Genomic DNA, 14236 nt, shown 5'->3' with positions numbered 1-14236 from the left:
AGAGACCCCGCCCCGAGACCCCCCCCCCCCCTTCTCTCTCTCTCTCTCTCTCTCTCTCGCTATTTTTTCAAGACTCCTTCAAGGCAATCCAAAGCCTTCTCAGACTCTCCACACATTCCCTGAACCCTCACATTGCTTATCACTTCTCTGCGTGACAATCTTCAAAGGCACTGAGAGATATTTAATTCATCCAGCAGCTCTGGGACATATTACTATTTCATTAGCTACATGGACTGTGCAAGCTCATTACAGCAGCTTTCATTAAAATTCATACTCATTCAGCTATCAGAAAGAAGCACACGGTTATGAATGAACAGGACAAGGACACGGTTTTTGTGCTGACAGAAAGAACTAAATAACTGCATTAATAGAGCAAAGCAAAATGCTTCCTAAGTAAAAAGCCCTAAATACATAAACCTGCACATGAAAAACACAATAAAGAATCACTAAAAGAACAGTTCAACCAAAAAATTAATACATTATTTACATTTCAGTTTACTTTCTTTCCTTCATAGAACACAAAAGGAAGCATAACGGTGTAAGGAGGTGTCTCCTGAAATTACAAGGAATTAGGACTGGACTTTTAAGCTTTAAAAAGAATGTAAAAATGATTCAGATGAAGCTTTAAAATAGCTTTGTTTGATGAACAGACCAAAATTTAGGCCATTATTCACTGATAATCACTGAAGATCAGATCAATGATTACGTGAGCTGAAATCGAGAACCAGATCAGTCCGATTCTTTACACTAAATCATCCAGATCTGCTTTCTGAACTGAATGAACTGATTAATTAAAAAGATGATTCATTCTCAAATCTGATATCACTACTAAACTCAGGAAAGCTGGGGTGAACATAAAGATTTTCAGCATGCAAGTCATATAAACCATTTTTCTGATGTTTTTTTTTTGTTGTTGTTGTCATTTTGAGCAAGCCTCAATCCTCAAATAGTTGGCAGGATATTCTATATTAATATATACATTCAAAATGTTTGGGACAACATGAGGATGAGTAAATGATGATGAAAAATTAAATTTTAGGGTGAACTGTCCCTTTAAGCATAATATTGTCATCCTAACTACTCTTCAATGCACGTTGATGAGAGGTAAAAATGTCTAAGGAAAAGAACAAAAATTAATAACTAAATGCGTGTCTTAAATTGAAGGAGCATTAATACTAAACAAGTGAGAAACTTCTCCTACACCAGCACTAGCGCTAGCATATAAGCTCACATGTCCTTACATGAATCAGTGGTACCACTCAGCTCACACAACATTATTGAGTCCCTGTTTAACGCACTGATCTACAAAACCTGCTTGCAACTTGCAAAAATCGATGTGTGCCTTTAGCCAGCTGTGCTGATGAATTATAAGAGTTAAGAAAATAAGTTTTAGTGGTTTTCAGGAGGGGGAAAACATGTTGTGTTTAGAAAACAATATCAGGCATTTCCTCCACCATTCCATGTGTGACTTAATCGATAATTATGTGTTATGTATAACACATATAAAAAGAACTGACAGTATGCAGTAATGCATTTGCCGTTTGATTTACATATACCACCAAAGTTACATAAGTATCTCCTCTGAGCAAATTACATCTATGCTTAACTTCTCTTAGGAACGTATAGGCCTTTTAATTGTCATAATGGCCAGCAATACGTAAAAAATACCATGCCGTTTCTCCAATAAAAATGTTTAAATGATTATAAATGTTGGCACCCCGATTCCTCTGTGACTTCATTCAGCACATCCTGTTGGCCCTGCATTGATTATGTGATCAGTATGAGAGCTATGGCCGGGGGGCATGTGATGGCACTCATGCAAACAGACTATTCAATGGGGCTCTTCTGCACAATAGCTTTTTGCCTGGTCACCTCCCTGCCGTGGTTCACTCATTCACATGAGGGCGAATGAGCAGCCTTCAACTCCTCTACAGCTTGGGATACAGCATGCAGATGCTATGTTGGTTGGAGTAATGTAAATATTGTGAGCAATACTGCGATGGTTAGATGAAGAAGCTTACAAGATAGAGAAAGAAAGAGAGTGAGATAAAATGTTGTTGTAATTATGCCCTTAAGATGCAATTGATCATGTGGTGTAGGATTGATATACAGGAAGTATTAACCTTGAGGTGGCAATTTCTACTTTTGTTCGGGCAATGGCAGACGCTCTTATGGCTCCTTCAACGGCACGGTCCACTTTCTGCTTCGTCTTGGTGTTCTTGAGGGGAATAAGCTGCTTCTTGATGCCACGCACCAAAACGTTATTTTTGTACTTTCCCTCTTCTTTCGTCCCATCAGGGAATATCGTGCACCCGTAGCCGTGACGTTTGTTGTTTATCCACTCGCCTTCATATTTCATCCCATTGGAGCGCTCGCTGACACCGAAACCATTCCGCTTGTCATTCTTCCACTCGCCCATGTACGACTCGGTGGTGGTGGCATCGACATTGTCCTCAGCCGGCATGTACTCATCAGCCACTTCTCCATCGCCAAAACTAATGGTGGAGTTTGCGTCGCTAGAGCTGATGCGGCTCATGGTGGCATCGCTTCGTGCCGAACTGCGTTTGCTGGATATGGAAGAACGGGAGTCTGACTTCCTCAGCTGCTTGAGGCTCCCGAACAGTGAACCCCGTCTGAAAAGGCCCTTTTTTTTGCCGGAGCCCACTTCGCTGTCACTGTGGAAGTTCAGGACGAAGCCGCCCCGGGTGCCAGCAGGGCTGTCGGACATGTGGTCATGAAGAACGGAACCGTTACTCTGCTCGCTGCGGAGGGAGGCCAGTGAGGTGCGCAGCGGGGAGCGGATGACAGTGGCCATGCCGTAAGGCACACTCTGACGTACGCCATAGCCGTGTCGCATGCCGCCCATCCACTGGCCCTGGTACGTACCTGGCAAAGGGATTAGAGAGACTTTAGTCTAGATATTGCATAACACATAATACAGGGATTACACACAAAAGAAAACACCAGAGGAACTGACATGTCTGGGTGCTTTGATGTTTTTTAAGCAATGTTTAGAATTTTTTATTGAAGGGACACGATAGATTAAATGATGAATTATTCAAATGATTATAATAAATAGATTATTAAAATAAGCTATTAATTAATCATATTCAATTAATCAATTAATTAATTTATTTTTATTTTAATATTTTTGTGTAAACCATGATTCTTTGATAAACAAAAGAACAGCATTTATTTGAAATAGAAATCTTTTGTAACATTGTAAATGTCTTTACTCTCACTTTTATTAATTTCTTTCAAAATTATTGATACTGATAAAAGGCAATATACAGTAGATATAGCCTTAGTGCCAACTTGGTCCCCATCTAGGTGAAAAGTTTTTAATCTCACTTTCAGGAAATATCCAAAGTGCTAAAGTGCATAAATAAAATAACATGCAGACTATAACTAAATAAATTATTGTCAGGCTAGTAATATACAGGTGTAATCCAATCCACATTATGACGCTGAAGTGACGAAGTGAACAGCTCTCCCTCCTAAATCTCATATGCTGGCCTGTCAGACCTAACAGCTTCTACAGCAGAGCCAGCTCTATTTTAAAACATGGAAGTAATCTGAGCCATTGTAAAGTTTGTGACTCCAGCCAACCATAACTCTTATTTATTTACCTAGTTATCCACTCATTCCTTTTGATTCTGCGTATGCCATTGCCTCTACAGCAGTAATGCTGATAAGCTAATATTCCAATTATAGGTAAAGAGGCACAATGGAAGTGACTTATGATATACAGAGCGTCTCAGCAGTCCAGCTGAGCTATAACACTATTTTCAGGATTCTTTGCAGAAGATGAAAGTGAGTTATGAGTAAGCGGTAATGTGTGACCCTGCCTCATAAATTCAACAGTAGGCCCAACTCTCTGATGCCACCACATTTCAAGAGAACTTCATGTTCCTTGCCAAATATTAATTTACCTTGCATTTAAATTTCTTCTTAAAAGACTTAATAATATATCACTATGCAATCTAAAAGTTATTTGAATAGTAATGCTGTTTAATCACTTAATCATGTAATTTAGTTACATTTAATAAAAGATAATAAAAGATATATATTGGAGGCAACACAAGGCAATACATTTAAATTTTTCCACAAATTAGTGCTAAAATTATGCTTTTGCTGTCTCATAATTCATATGGCTCCTATGTTGATTACTTAACAGAATTATTTTGATTCATTTTAATGCACCTTGTGGCCTTCTGTTTTACCACTGGTACAAAAGTACATTTAAGTACGTTTGTATATTAATATTATATTAATAAATTATGTAGGGCTGCACAATTAATCGAATTTCTAATCGCGATTACAATTATGGATGCCACAATTATGTAATCGTTCAAAGCAGCAATTAATTGTTTAAAGTCCACTTATGTTATTATGCACGCTTAAGATATGCTTTTTTCTTTCTACATGTTATCTTAAGGGTTTTCCCATTGTTTTAGTTTTAGTATAACATTATAATACCATTCATATTTTTACTTTTTTTATAATTTAAAGATGAAACCAATCCGATGTATAGTTGTCATTTGAGGCTTAATACTATAGAAAAGCACTAAAGGTTTTTCAGTTAGAGTGTTTTCAGCTTGTTTATTTTCATATAAAAATACGGCATCAAACAATGGTATAAACATCATTCAATGTAAATTGTGATAATCGTAATTAATAATCGCAATCAATTTCAATGGAATAATCGACAATTATGATTTTTGTCATAATCGTGCAGCCCTATAATTATGTATAACGTATGCTTATAAACTGTAAAATAGATAGGCACCAAAATGTCACTTTTAATATTTTTTTAACATGGTCACTGTATTTTAAAGTGACAGTTCACTCAGAAATGAAAATCTTGTCATTACCCAGCCTCGGGTTGTTCCAAACCTTTATGACTTTCTTTGTTCTGTTGAACACAAAAGAAGATATTTTGAAGAATGTTGATGGTAGCCATTGACTTCCACAGCATGGAAAAAAATACTATGTAAGTCAATGGCTACCATCAAATGTCTGCATTACACACATTTTCGAATATTTTTCAAAATATCTTCTGTGTTCAGCAGAAGAAAGACATTTATACAGGTTTGGTTCGACATGGGTGAGTAAATAATGATAAAATAATGATAATGATAAAAATGATAAAACAATAATCATGTTTCCCCCCCACCCCCCACCAAGTGTACATGGCACAAAATAGTGAATTAAATTAACAGGTGGACATTTCTACACATTTTTAAACATGTCCGTTTTACAATTGAACTTCCATCGAATGAAGTGACAGCACAGAATTTTCACATATATCACAAATGCTGCTCGCAAAAGAAATAAGCTAAGACAAGTATGCTTGTCTGATAGAAGAGCTTTAATTTGACATGTTGCAGATGTAACTATTATTAGCCTTGACCTCTGTGAGCAACTTCTGCTGACCAGTCCAGTTATATGCCATACATCAACTCAACTGCATGGCCCAACTGCTTCATAACCATGATTTAGGGGCAAAATCTAGGCACTAGAAATAACCCAGGCGCTTCAAGACGCAGTTTTGTTTGATCTTCCACAAAAATGGAAGGAAAAAAAGAATCTTTATTATATTCTACATAAGAGGCCTTTATTTTATAATGATATATTACAAAACAGAGACCCGATTTCACTCGGCAGCAGCATCACAAACACACAAAACTTTAAAGAACATTAAATAGGTCATGTGATGTTTGGCTGAACTCACCCCCATCTCCGTACGTCTCGACCCCATATCCATCTTGCAGTCCATTACTCCATGTGCCTTCATACCTGGCAGGTGTATTGAGACTCTGGCGAACCCCATACCGACCCTTAAATCCTTGACTCCACTCCCCGCGGTACAGCCACCTCCCCTTGAACTCCACGCCGAGCCCGTGCCGTTTCCCCTGTGCCCAGTAGCCCTTGTATGCATTTCCACTGGGCCAGGTGTACACCCCGACTACCTCAAACCCGTTGCACCAGGACCCGGAGTATTCGCCCTGGCCCTTGGGGCCGGTGCAGATGCCGTGTCCGTGGGCTTTTCCGTCCTCCCATCCACCGCAGAAAGTGCCGCCATCGTCGAAGTCGAACCGTCCGCCCGTCATTCAGATGAAGGATTGAATTGAAAGTGTTTGCGTCTCGATGGCTGCTCGTATCTCGGATGCTCAACAACTACAACAATAAAGGGAGCGGGGGTGAATTTCAGACCGCGGGTGCAGTGCTGTGATGCGGTGGTGTCTGCTGGAGATGGCTGAGGGCGCGCATTGGTGCGAGTGTTGGCGGTGAGTGAGAGGGAGGACCGCGCACAGGCGCCGGAGCCGCAGGCGCTGTCACTATCGCCGTTCCTGGCTTTTTTTTATGATCCTCTCCCCCCTGTTCGCTTCACAGGGAGGTAGAGAGAGAGGGAACAGGAGCCCAAAGCCGGGCGAGAGACACCCTGTTGATGACGTCAGTACTACAAGCCCGCCCTCGCGTTGTAGGCTACCACATTCACATCGTTTCACATTTTATGTGGGCGAACGATAAGTTTTAGTTTAATTTTTTTGATAATCAGAAATAGACAGATTTGGATTCGCATGAACATATTTTCTAAATATCCTATTTTTAAAACATTTTCTAAACATCTATTAATTCCCTTTGAATTGCCTATTATTCTATGCAATCTATTTGCCTATTTGTTTTATTTGTTACTTTATATGTTATTTATATAGTGGTGACCAAAGTTATTAGAACACTAGTATTTTCACCAGCTATAAAAATGGTGTTTTAAGTCTGTTATTTATATTTTTTGCTGTAGTGTGTCAGTAGGAAATATCCGTTTGCATTTTCATACATTAATTTGGCCATTAATTGTAATAATCCAGTAAGATTTTTGTTTGCACCAGGAGTCTGACAACAGCCAGTGCTCCACACAGAGATCTGATCTCCTCATCATCCAGTCTTTCTGGAATTACATGAAGAAACCGAAGAAACTGAGACAGACTCCAGAAGAACTGTGGCAATGTCTCCAAGATGCTTCAATAAACCAAAATCTTAAAAATGCTTGGTTAAATACAACCTAGCACTGGGTAAAATATGGACAAACCCAGCGATTGGGCTCTTTTGACCCAGCGGTTGGGTTAAATGTTTAACATAACCTTCTGGGTAGTAACCCAAATGCTGGGTCAAAACAACCCAATAGCTTTTTTTAAAGCTACAGTACTCTTACAAGTTTTAGGCACTTGTGTAAAATGCTGTAAAATGAGGATGATGTCAAAAATAATGTCATAAATACATTTTCTTTATTAATTAACTTCTACTAACTAAATTAAATCAACATTTGGTGTGACCATCCTTTGCGTTTAAAGCAGCTTTTGCCCTAGGTGCACCTGCGCATAGTTTTTCAGGTAGCTTTGCAGGTAGGTCATCTTGGAGATGCTTCAATATATATATATAGCAATAGTGTAATATTTTACATGCCACCTCTGGTGATGATAGATAGATAGATAGATAGATAGATAGATAGATAGATAGATAGATAGATAGACACATTGTAAACAGAGCAGTCAAACATATCCTAGTAGCTTATAGCAAAGCTCTGATAACATATTGTTGACAGCTATGTTGAGCAAATTTCATAAAAAATTTTGTTGTGACAAAATGTGCTGCCAAAGGACCTTGAGATTTATGGATCTGGCATAGATTTTTATTGTTTCTAAATTCTCCCTCCAACAGTCAGACCAGTTTAGTTCACAATTAAGTCTATAATTACGCAGCTTACCTTGTCCATAACTTGTGCCACATCATTGTAACTAGTAAAGAAAACAGTGGTAATGTTGTCACAACAAAATAGCCGACCACTCTCGTGATCAGATGTGCCACGTTTGTCCCGGCTGGATTTATTACAGCTTTAGTTGTGATGACTGGCCACTTTGTTCTTATAACTAAAAATAAATCCTGAAAATGTATCCATTCTCAGCAGCATTAAAGTCATTTGCAGGCTATGCAGAAATGCCAAGACCCATGTGCACCATCTGAATACATTTTAGCAGTATGTTGCCCTGCAGATTGCAGTTTCTGTAAAGACTGAACACTCAGATGATGTCCGACACTGACTTGCTGAAAGATGAATGAACTTGTGCCATGCAAAAGGTGACAAAGAACGTCATCAGTCCTCAGAATAGAAAGACTGATCCATGTGGACAGTATTTTACAACAGTGCTAAAACAATGAATGCAGAAGTACATAGCCTACCGCTGGTAAGTTACTTAAGTAAAGCTAAGCTTAGTTAATAGACCTGGGTCATACTTGTCAGTTTTTATAATATATCATTATTAAAATCATTATTTTGTAACCTGTTGTCAGAAAATAATTATTTACATTTGAAAATATAAATTTTTCTTTCTTAAACTTTTTTTAAGCAACTAGTTGCTTATTAGCATGCATATTACTCACATGGTACTTACAAAACACATATTAACGACTAATTCTGCATGACCATATTTTAGATCCCTTAACCCTACCCCACTACCTAAAATTAACAACTACCTTGCTAACTATTCATAAGCAGCAAATTAGGAGTTTATTGAGGCAAAGTTGTAGTTAATAGTTAGTGACAACTGGTCCCCAAACTAGTGTGACCAAATATGTACTTTTGATTTAATTAGATTTTTCACAGATTTTTGATTTCTCCTCCTATTGCTAACATTTTGAATTATTATTAGTAACAGGTGTTGTGAATGAGTATGAAATAAATCTTACCAAGTATTTGAGAAAAAATGTATGCCAATAGTGACACCTGGTGTCTATCCATCATCTACTACGCTCTCAATCCTCTGTATGCAGTGTCCTTGTTCAAAAACTAAATTATTTAATCTAAAGTTCGGTAAGAATTCAGTCAAGATTCAGTGTGACGTTCATAATATGGAATATATCTGAAAGAAAAAAATCAAGAAAGCTATAATAGACTATTAATATGTGAATCTATAACATTACATTTATTAATGTGAGTGACGTGAGTTGTGTTGCTTCAGTTATTTTATTGCTAAAAACAAAACTAAACTAAACAAAAAAATGCATTATGGCCCATACGAAAAGTAACAGCTTGCTTCAGGACATTTTTCCCTCAGGTTTGTTTATTGGTTTTCAGCACCAGAAAATAAAAAATAAAACAACAGTAACAAAGCATAGATATACAAAAATGCACTTGTACCACATAAACAAACGAATAAACAAACTAAATAAATTAGTAAAATACAAAAATTTTAATTAGATTTTTCACAGATTTTTGATTTCTCCTCCTATTGCTAACAGTTTGAATTATTATTAGTAACAGGTGTTGTGAATGAGTATGAAATAAATCTTACCAAGTATTTGAGAAAAAATGTATGCCAATAGTGACACCTGGTGTCTATCCATCATCTACTACGCTCTCAATCCTCTGTATGCAGTGTCCTTGTTCAAAAACGAAATTATTTAATCTAAAGTTCGGTAAGAATTCAGTCAAGATTCAGTGTGACGTTCATAATATGGAATTTATCAGAAAGAAAAAATCAAGAAAGCTATAATAGACTATTAATATGTGAATCTATAACATTACATTTATTAATGTGAGTGACGTGAGTTGTGTTGCTTCAGTTATTTTATTGCTAAAAACAAAACTAAACTAAAAAATGTATTATGGCCCATACGAAAAGTAACAGCTTGCTTCAGGACATTTTTCCCTCGGGTTTGTTTATTGGTTTTCAGCACCAGAAAATAAAAAATAAAACAACAGTAACAAAGCATAGATATACAAAAATGCACTTGTACCACATAAACAAACGAATAAACAAACTAAATAAATTAGTAAAATACAAAAAAAATATTAAAACCCTATTCAAAATAAAACCTCCAGAGCCCAGCAGGACATTTTACTATAACACACCACAAGATGTCAGTGTGTGCTTGGTACATTTCCCATTGTGCGTGGAATCGCTACACTTTAAATGTCTTCTTACAGTACATCTCTTTTATGAAGTATGAAAATCTATAAATACAGATTTCCACTCTTATGCCTCATTTTGGATGCAGCCATTTGTTCTAAATACACATGTGGTTTATTGCATTTCCGAATGACTGTTCCAATCATTTTGAAAAATTATATGACTCTGGCTTGTTCCATTTGGGCAAACATGATTATGATGTCAGTGTCCTTTTCCCTAAACAGCAGCTGTGTTTAAATAAACATACAGAGACAGAACCACTCCTAAAACAGAGCACAGATTCTTATACCTAAAGCTGATAGGTTAAGCAACAGAGAATAAATTAAATTAAGAACAAGAAAAAAAAAGCATGTCTATTTTAGTATAAGAACATTGCTTTATCCACTAGTCATATCTCTATTTTGTTCTAACTAACTGGAGTTTGTGTGTGTGTGTGTGTGTGTGTGTGTGGTTACAGCAGAACAGTTGAATGATTCCTTGCATCATAAACCAAACATGATGATTTATAATCACTTGCAAAATGGCATTGGTTTACATGATTGTTCGCATCAGGAGCAAATTCGGTTGCATCATGGTTATCTAATAGTTGGCAGGACTGTTATCCAATACAATATTTTTCTTATATTCATGGCCACCTGACAAAATAAAGCACACCAGCTGGTCATTTAAGACCTGTTTTGTGCCTCTCTAGGCAGAAGTTCATGGTGGTTCTCACAAAGGCTGGGCCCTCAGTATTTGTATGGGGCACTGCAGAGAGCTCAGGCCTCAAACGGGAGAGAAACGGAACAACAAGCCAACAATAACACTTGCTAAGCACTTAGATGGAACAAATACAAAACCAGGGCTGCCAGTATTTCCCAGAGGGCATTGCAAAGCCAAACTATATTCCTATAGATAAAGCCATTAGTGCACTCTCTATCAAAACGAGTCTTTGTAGGAGACACGAATAACAAAGGGCATGCGTACCTTTGTGCCTAAAGAAATATTTCTGCAGAAAACGCATTTAAAATTTATTTATTTTCCACTGCATAATTGACAGGTTAAGAAATATGAAATAGTCTTATCAGGACATACCAAGACAATTTTAAATGCCATATTGCAGTGGATTTTCCCCAGCAACCCACCGAAGCGTAACCCCTCATCAAGGACAAGACGTCAAAAATCAGTTGCTCAGATATCTCAGAAAAACCTTGCTTAAACATGCTTAGCGGGTTTCCTGCAAAAACAATGTAATTGATACTGTACAGTTGATACTGAACTTTGTCATGTGTGAAAGTAAGATTTGCTGTGTGAGCAAGAACATACATGTCCTGTATGAATATATACAGACAGAACAGGACATATAAAATATTCTCTCTTTCTCTGTAAAGTTGGTCAGTATCCATTTGGCCAAATTATTCATCATGTGCATGAAAAGTACAACAGAACAGCACAATGCTGCCATAATTATACACAACACAAAGACAGAATGAAATCTGGCTGGGAAGTGTAGTTGTAAATTGCATTGGATATGCTGCTCCTTATCGCACCCCTTGTATCAGCTTGAAAAACATGGTTGCATGACATCATCTCTTTTTCGAAACTATGATTTCAACCAGTACAGCATGAGCTCTTGCCATTATGTCAGCTGTTATTGTTAAAACAAGGCTTTTTTTAAAGCAAAGTTTGGCTGTTAGTTACCCTTTTCCTTCCCTGATGCTGTGACGTATGAGAATGAAATTTTATTACTAATTTATTATATACATTTTAGTCACAGTTTCATTTTATAGGTTTTGCATGTCATCATATTGTGTCATTCCTATAAACAGTTGTAATAATCTTCTGCATTAATAGTTTGAATATTTATAAATGGCGTCTGTTAGTTCTATTTTTGTAGCGTAATTCTATATATGGTACTGAAAACTGGTTTCTTTTCTGGCATATGATTTGAGGAAAAAATAAGATGTTGGAATGCAGAAAGAATTGTTACACACGCACACACATACAATGCTCTCACTACAGTGCAACCCTTTGTTATGATATATCGAAAGGCTCTGGAGACAGATTCATACATTTACATTTATGTATTTGGCTTTAATCCAAAGAGATTTACAATGCTTTTAATGTATGCATGTTTTCTACTGGAGCAATGCTAAAGACATCCTAATTTTGATGAAAATATGGTGTTTTAATGAATGTAAGATTTAAAACAAGTGTCCATATGTTCCTCCTTCACTGAAAACGCGGGCCAATGCCACTTCCTATCTAAACCAGACAACTGACCAGCCCAGTACACCATCACTTAATCACTGCAAAAAATACAGCTCCTGTTCCATTCGGTCTAGACCACATTAAAATTCTCTTTGATGCAACATGATATTTTACAACATTCAACATTAGTTTGTGCGTTATTCCACACTGCACACTATAATTCACATTTATTTAAAGTGCTTTGGTTTCCAGTGTGCAGTGCTCTGGCCAGAACAGCACCAAATACAGTTTGTGATCCAATTTCCCTTCGTTTTTAACATAAGGTTCAGGGTGGGATCGTCCCAAAGGTCAATCCATGGTCACTCATTGCTTGACTGAGGCAGTTGGTCCTGAATGTCTTTTTAATGTACATTAGCATATTTTTTTTATATATATATATATATATATTTTGTAATTTCATGATTTTTAGCATGTTTGCTAGGTTTTGATGTTCTTTTTGACATGCTGGTAATAGTCCGATTTGCATTTAATACAGAATGTGATTCAGTTTCTTCTGACATACTGTATGTAAGCAATATTACACAAATGTCACAATAGCTGTGTCCCAATTCAGAGGCTGAATCCTCAAAAGGATGGAAACTTCAAAAGCCACACCCTTTCAACGGCTGTGAAGGCCAAATCAAGCATTGTTACAGTAAATGGGACAGTCGCCCATGGAGGATTGCTTTTGCCACCGTGACAGCTGCTGTTGACAAGTGGCAGGGGCACTGCAGAGAGCTCAGGCCTCAAACGGGAGAGAAACGGAACAACAAGCCAACAATAACACTTGCTAAGCACTTAGATGGAACAAATACAAAACCAGGGCTGCCAGTATTTCCCAGAGGGCATTGCAAAGCCAAACTATATTCCTATAGATAAAGCCATTAGTGCACTCTCTATCAAAACGAGTCTTTGTAGGAGACACGAATAACAAAGGGCATGCGTACCTTTGTGCCTAAAGAAATATTTCTGCAGAAAACGCATTTAAAATTTATTTATTTTCCACTGCATAATTGACAGGTTAAGAAATATGAAATAGTCTTATCAGGACATACCAAGACAATTTTAAATGCCATATTGCAGTGGATTTTCCCCAGCAACCCACCGAAGCGTAACCCCTCATCAAGGACAAGACGTCAAAAATCAGTTGCTCAGATATCTCAGAAAAACCTTGCTTAAACATGCTTAGCGGGTTTCCTGCAAAAACAATGTAATTGATACTGTACAGTTGATACTGAACTTTGTCATGTGTGAAAGTAAGATTTGCTGTGTGAGCAAGAACATACATGTCCTGTATGAATATATACAGACAGAACAGGACATATAAAATATTCTCTCTTTCTCTGTAAAGTTGGTCAGTATCCATTTGGCCAAATTATTCATCATGTGCATGAAAAGTACAACAGAACAGCACAATGCTGCCATAATTATACACAACACAAAGACAGAATGAAATCTGGCTGGGAAGTGTAGTTGTAAATTGCATTGGATATGCTGCTCCTTATCGCACCCCTTGTATCAGCTTGAAAAACATGGTTGCATGACATCATCTCTTTTTCGAAACTATGATTTCAACCAGTACAGCATGAGCTCTTGCCATTATGTCAGCTGTTATTGTTAAAACAAGGCTTTTTTTAAAGCAAAGTTTGGCTGTTAGTTACCCTTTTCCTTCCCTGATGCTGTGACGTATGAGAATGAAATTTTATTGCTAATTTATTATATACATTTTAGTCACAGTTTCATTTTATAGGTTTTGCATATTGTGTCATTGTGTCATTCCTATAAACAGTTGTAATAATCTTCTGCATTAATAGTTTGAATATTTATAAATGGCGTCTGATTTTTGTAGTTTTGTAGCGTAATTCTATATATGGTACTGAAAACTGGTTTCTTTTCTGGCATATGATTTGAGGAAAAAATAAGATGTTGGAATGCAGAAAGAATTGTTACACACGCACACACATACAATGCTCTCACTACAGTGCAACCCTTTGTTATGATATATCGAAAGGCTCTGGAGACAGATTCATACATTT

At 37.1% G+C, this 14236-nt stretch overlaps 1 protein-coding gene across 3 annotated transcripts in view; it reads right to left on the bottom strand.

Moving 5' to 3' along the window:
- Positions 1–6441, bottom strand: part of LOC107584332 (junctophilin-1-like) — a 32030-nt gene extending 25589 nt beyond the window's left edge. For 2 of the 3 annotated variants that reach the window (XM_016270925.1, XM_016270919.1), the window contains exons 1-2: positions 5735–6441; positions 2124–2886 (exon numbers count right to left, since the gene is read on the bottom strand). In XM_016270925.1, coding sequence (XP_016126411.1) covers positions 2124–2886; positions 5735–6113 — 1142 coding nt within the window. In that variant the 5' untranslated portion in view covers positions 6114–6441. The remainder of the gene's footprint in view (positions 1–2123; positions 2887–5734) is intronic. The other variant, XM_016270912.1, reaches the window with a different exon arrangement.
- Positions 6442–14236: the final 7795 nt, after the last annotated feature.

This window comes from Sinocyclocheilus grahami, unplaced genomic scaffold (genome assembly GCF_001515645.1).
Source record: "Sinocyclocheilus grahami isolate Dianchi unplaced genomic scaffold, SAMN03320097.WGS_v1.1 scaffold5.1, whole genome shotgun sequence".
Lineage (NCBI taxonomy): Eukaryota > Metazoa > Chordata > Actinopteri > Cypriniformes > Cyprinidae > Sinocyclocheilus > Sinocyclocheilus grahami.
Note: the sequence above shows the minus strand (reverse complement) of the source record. Positions and strands in the feature narration are given on the sequence as shown.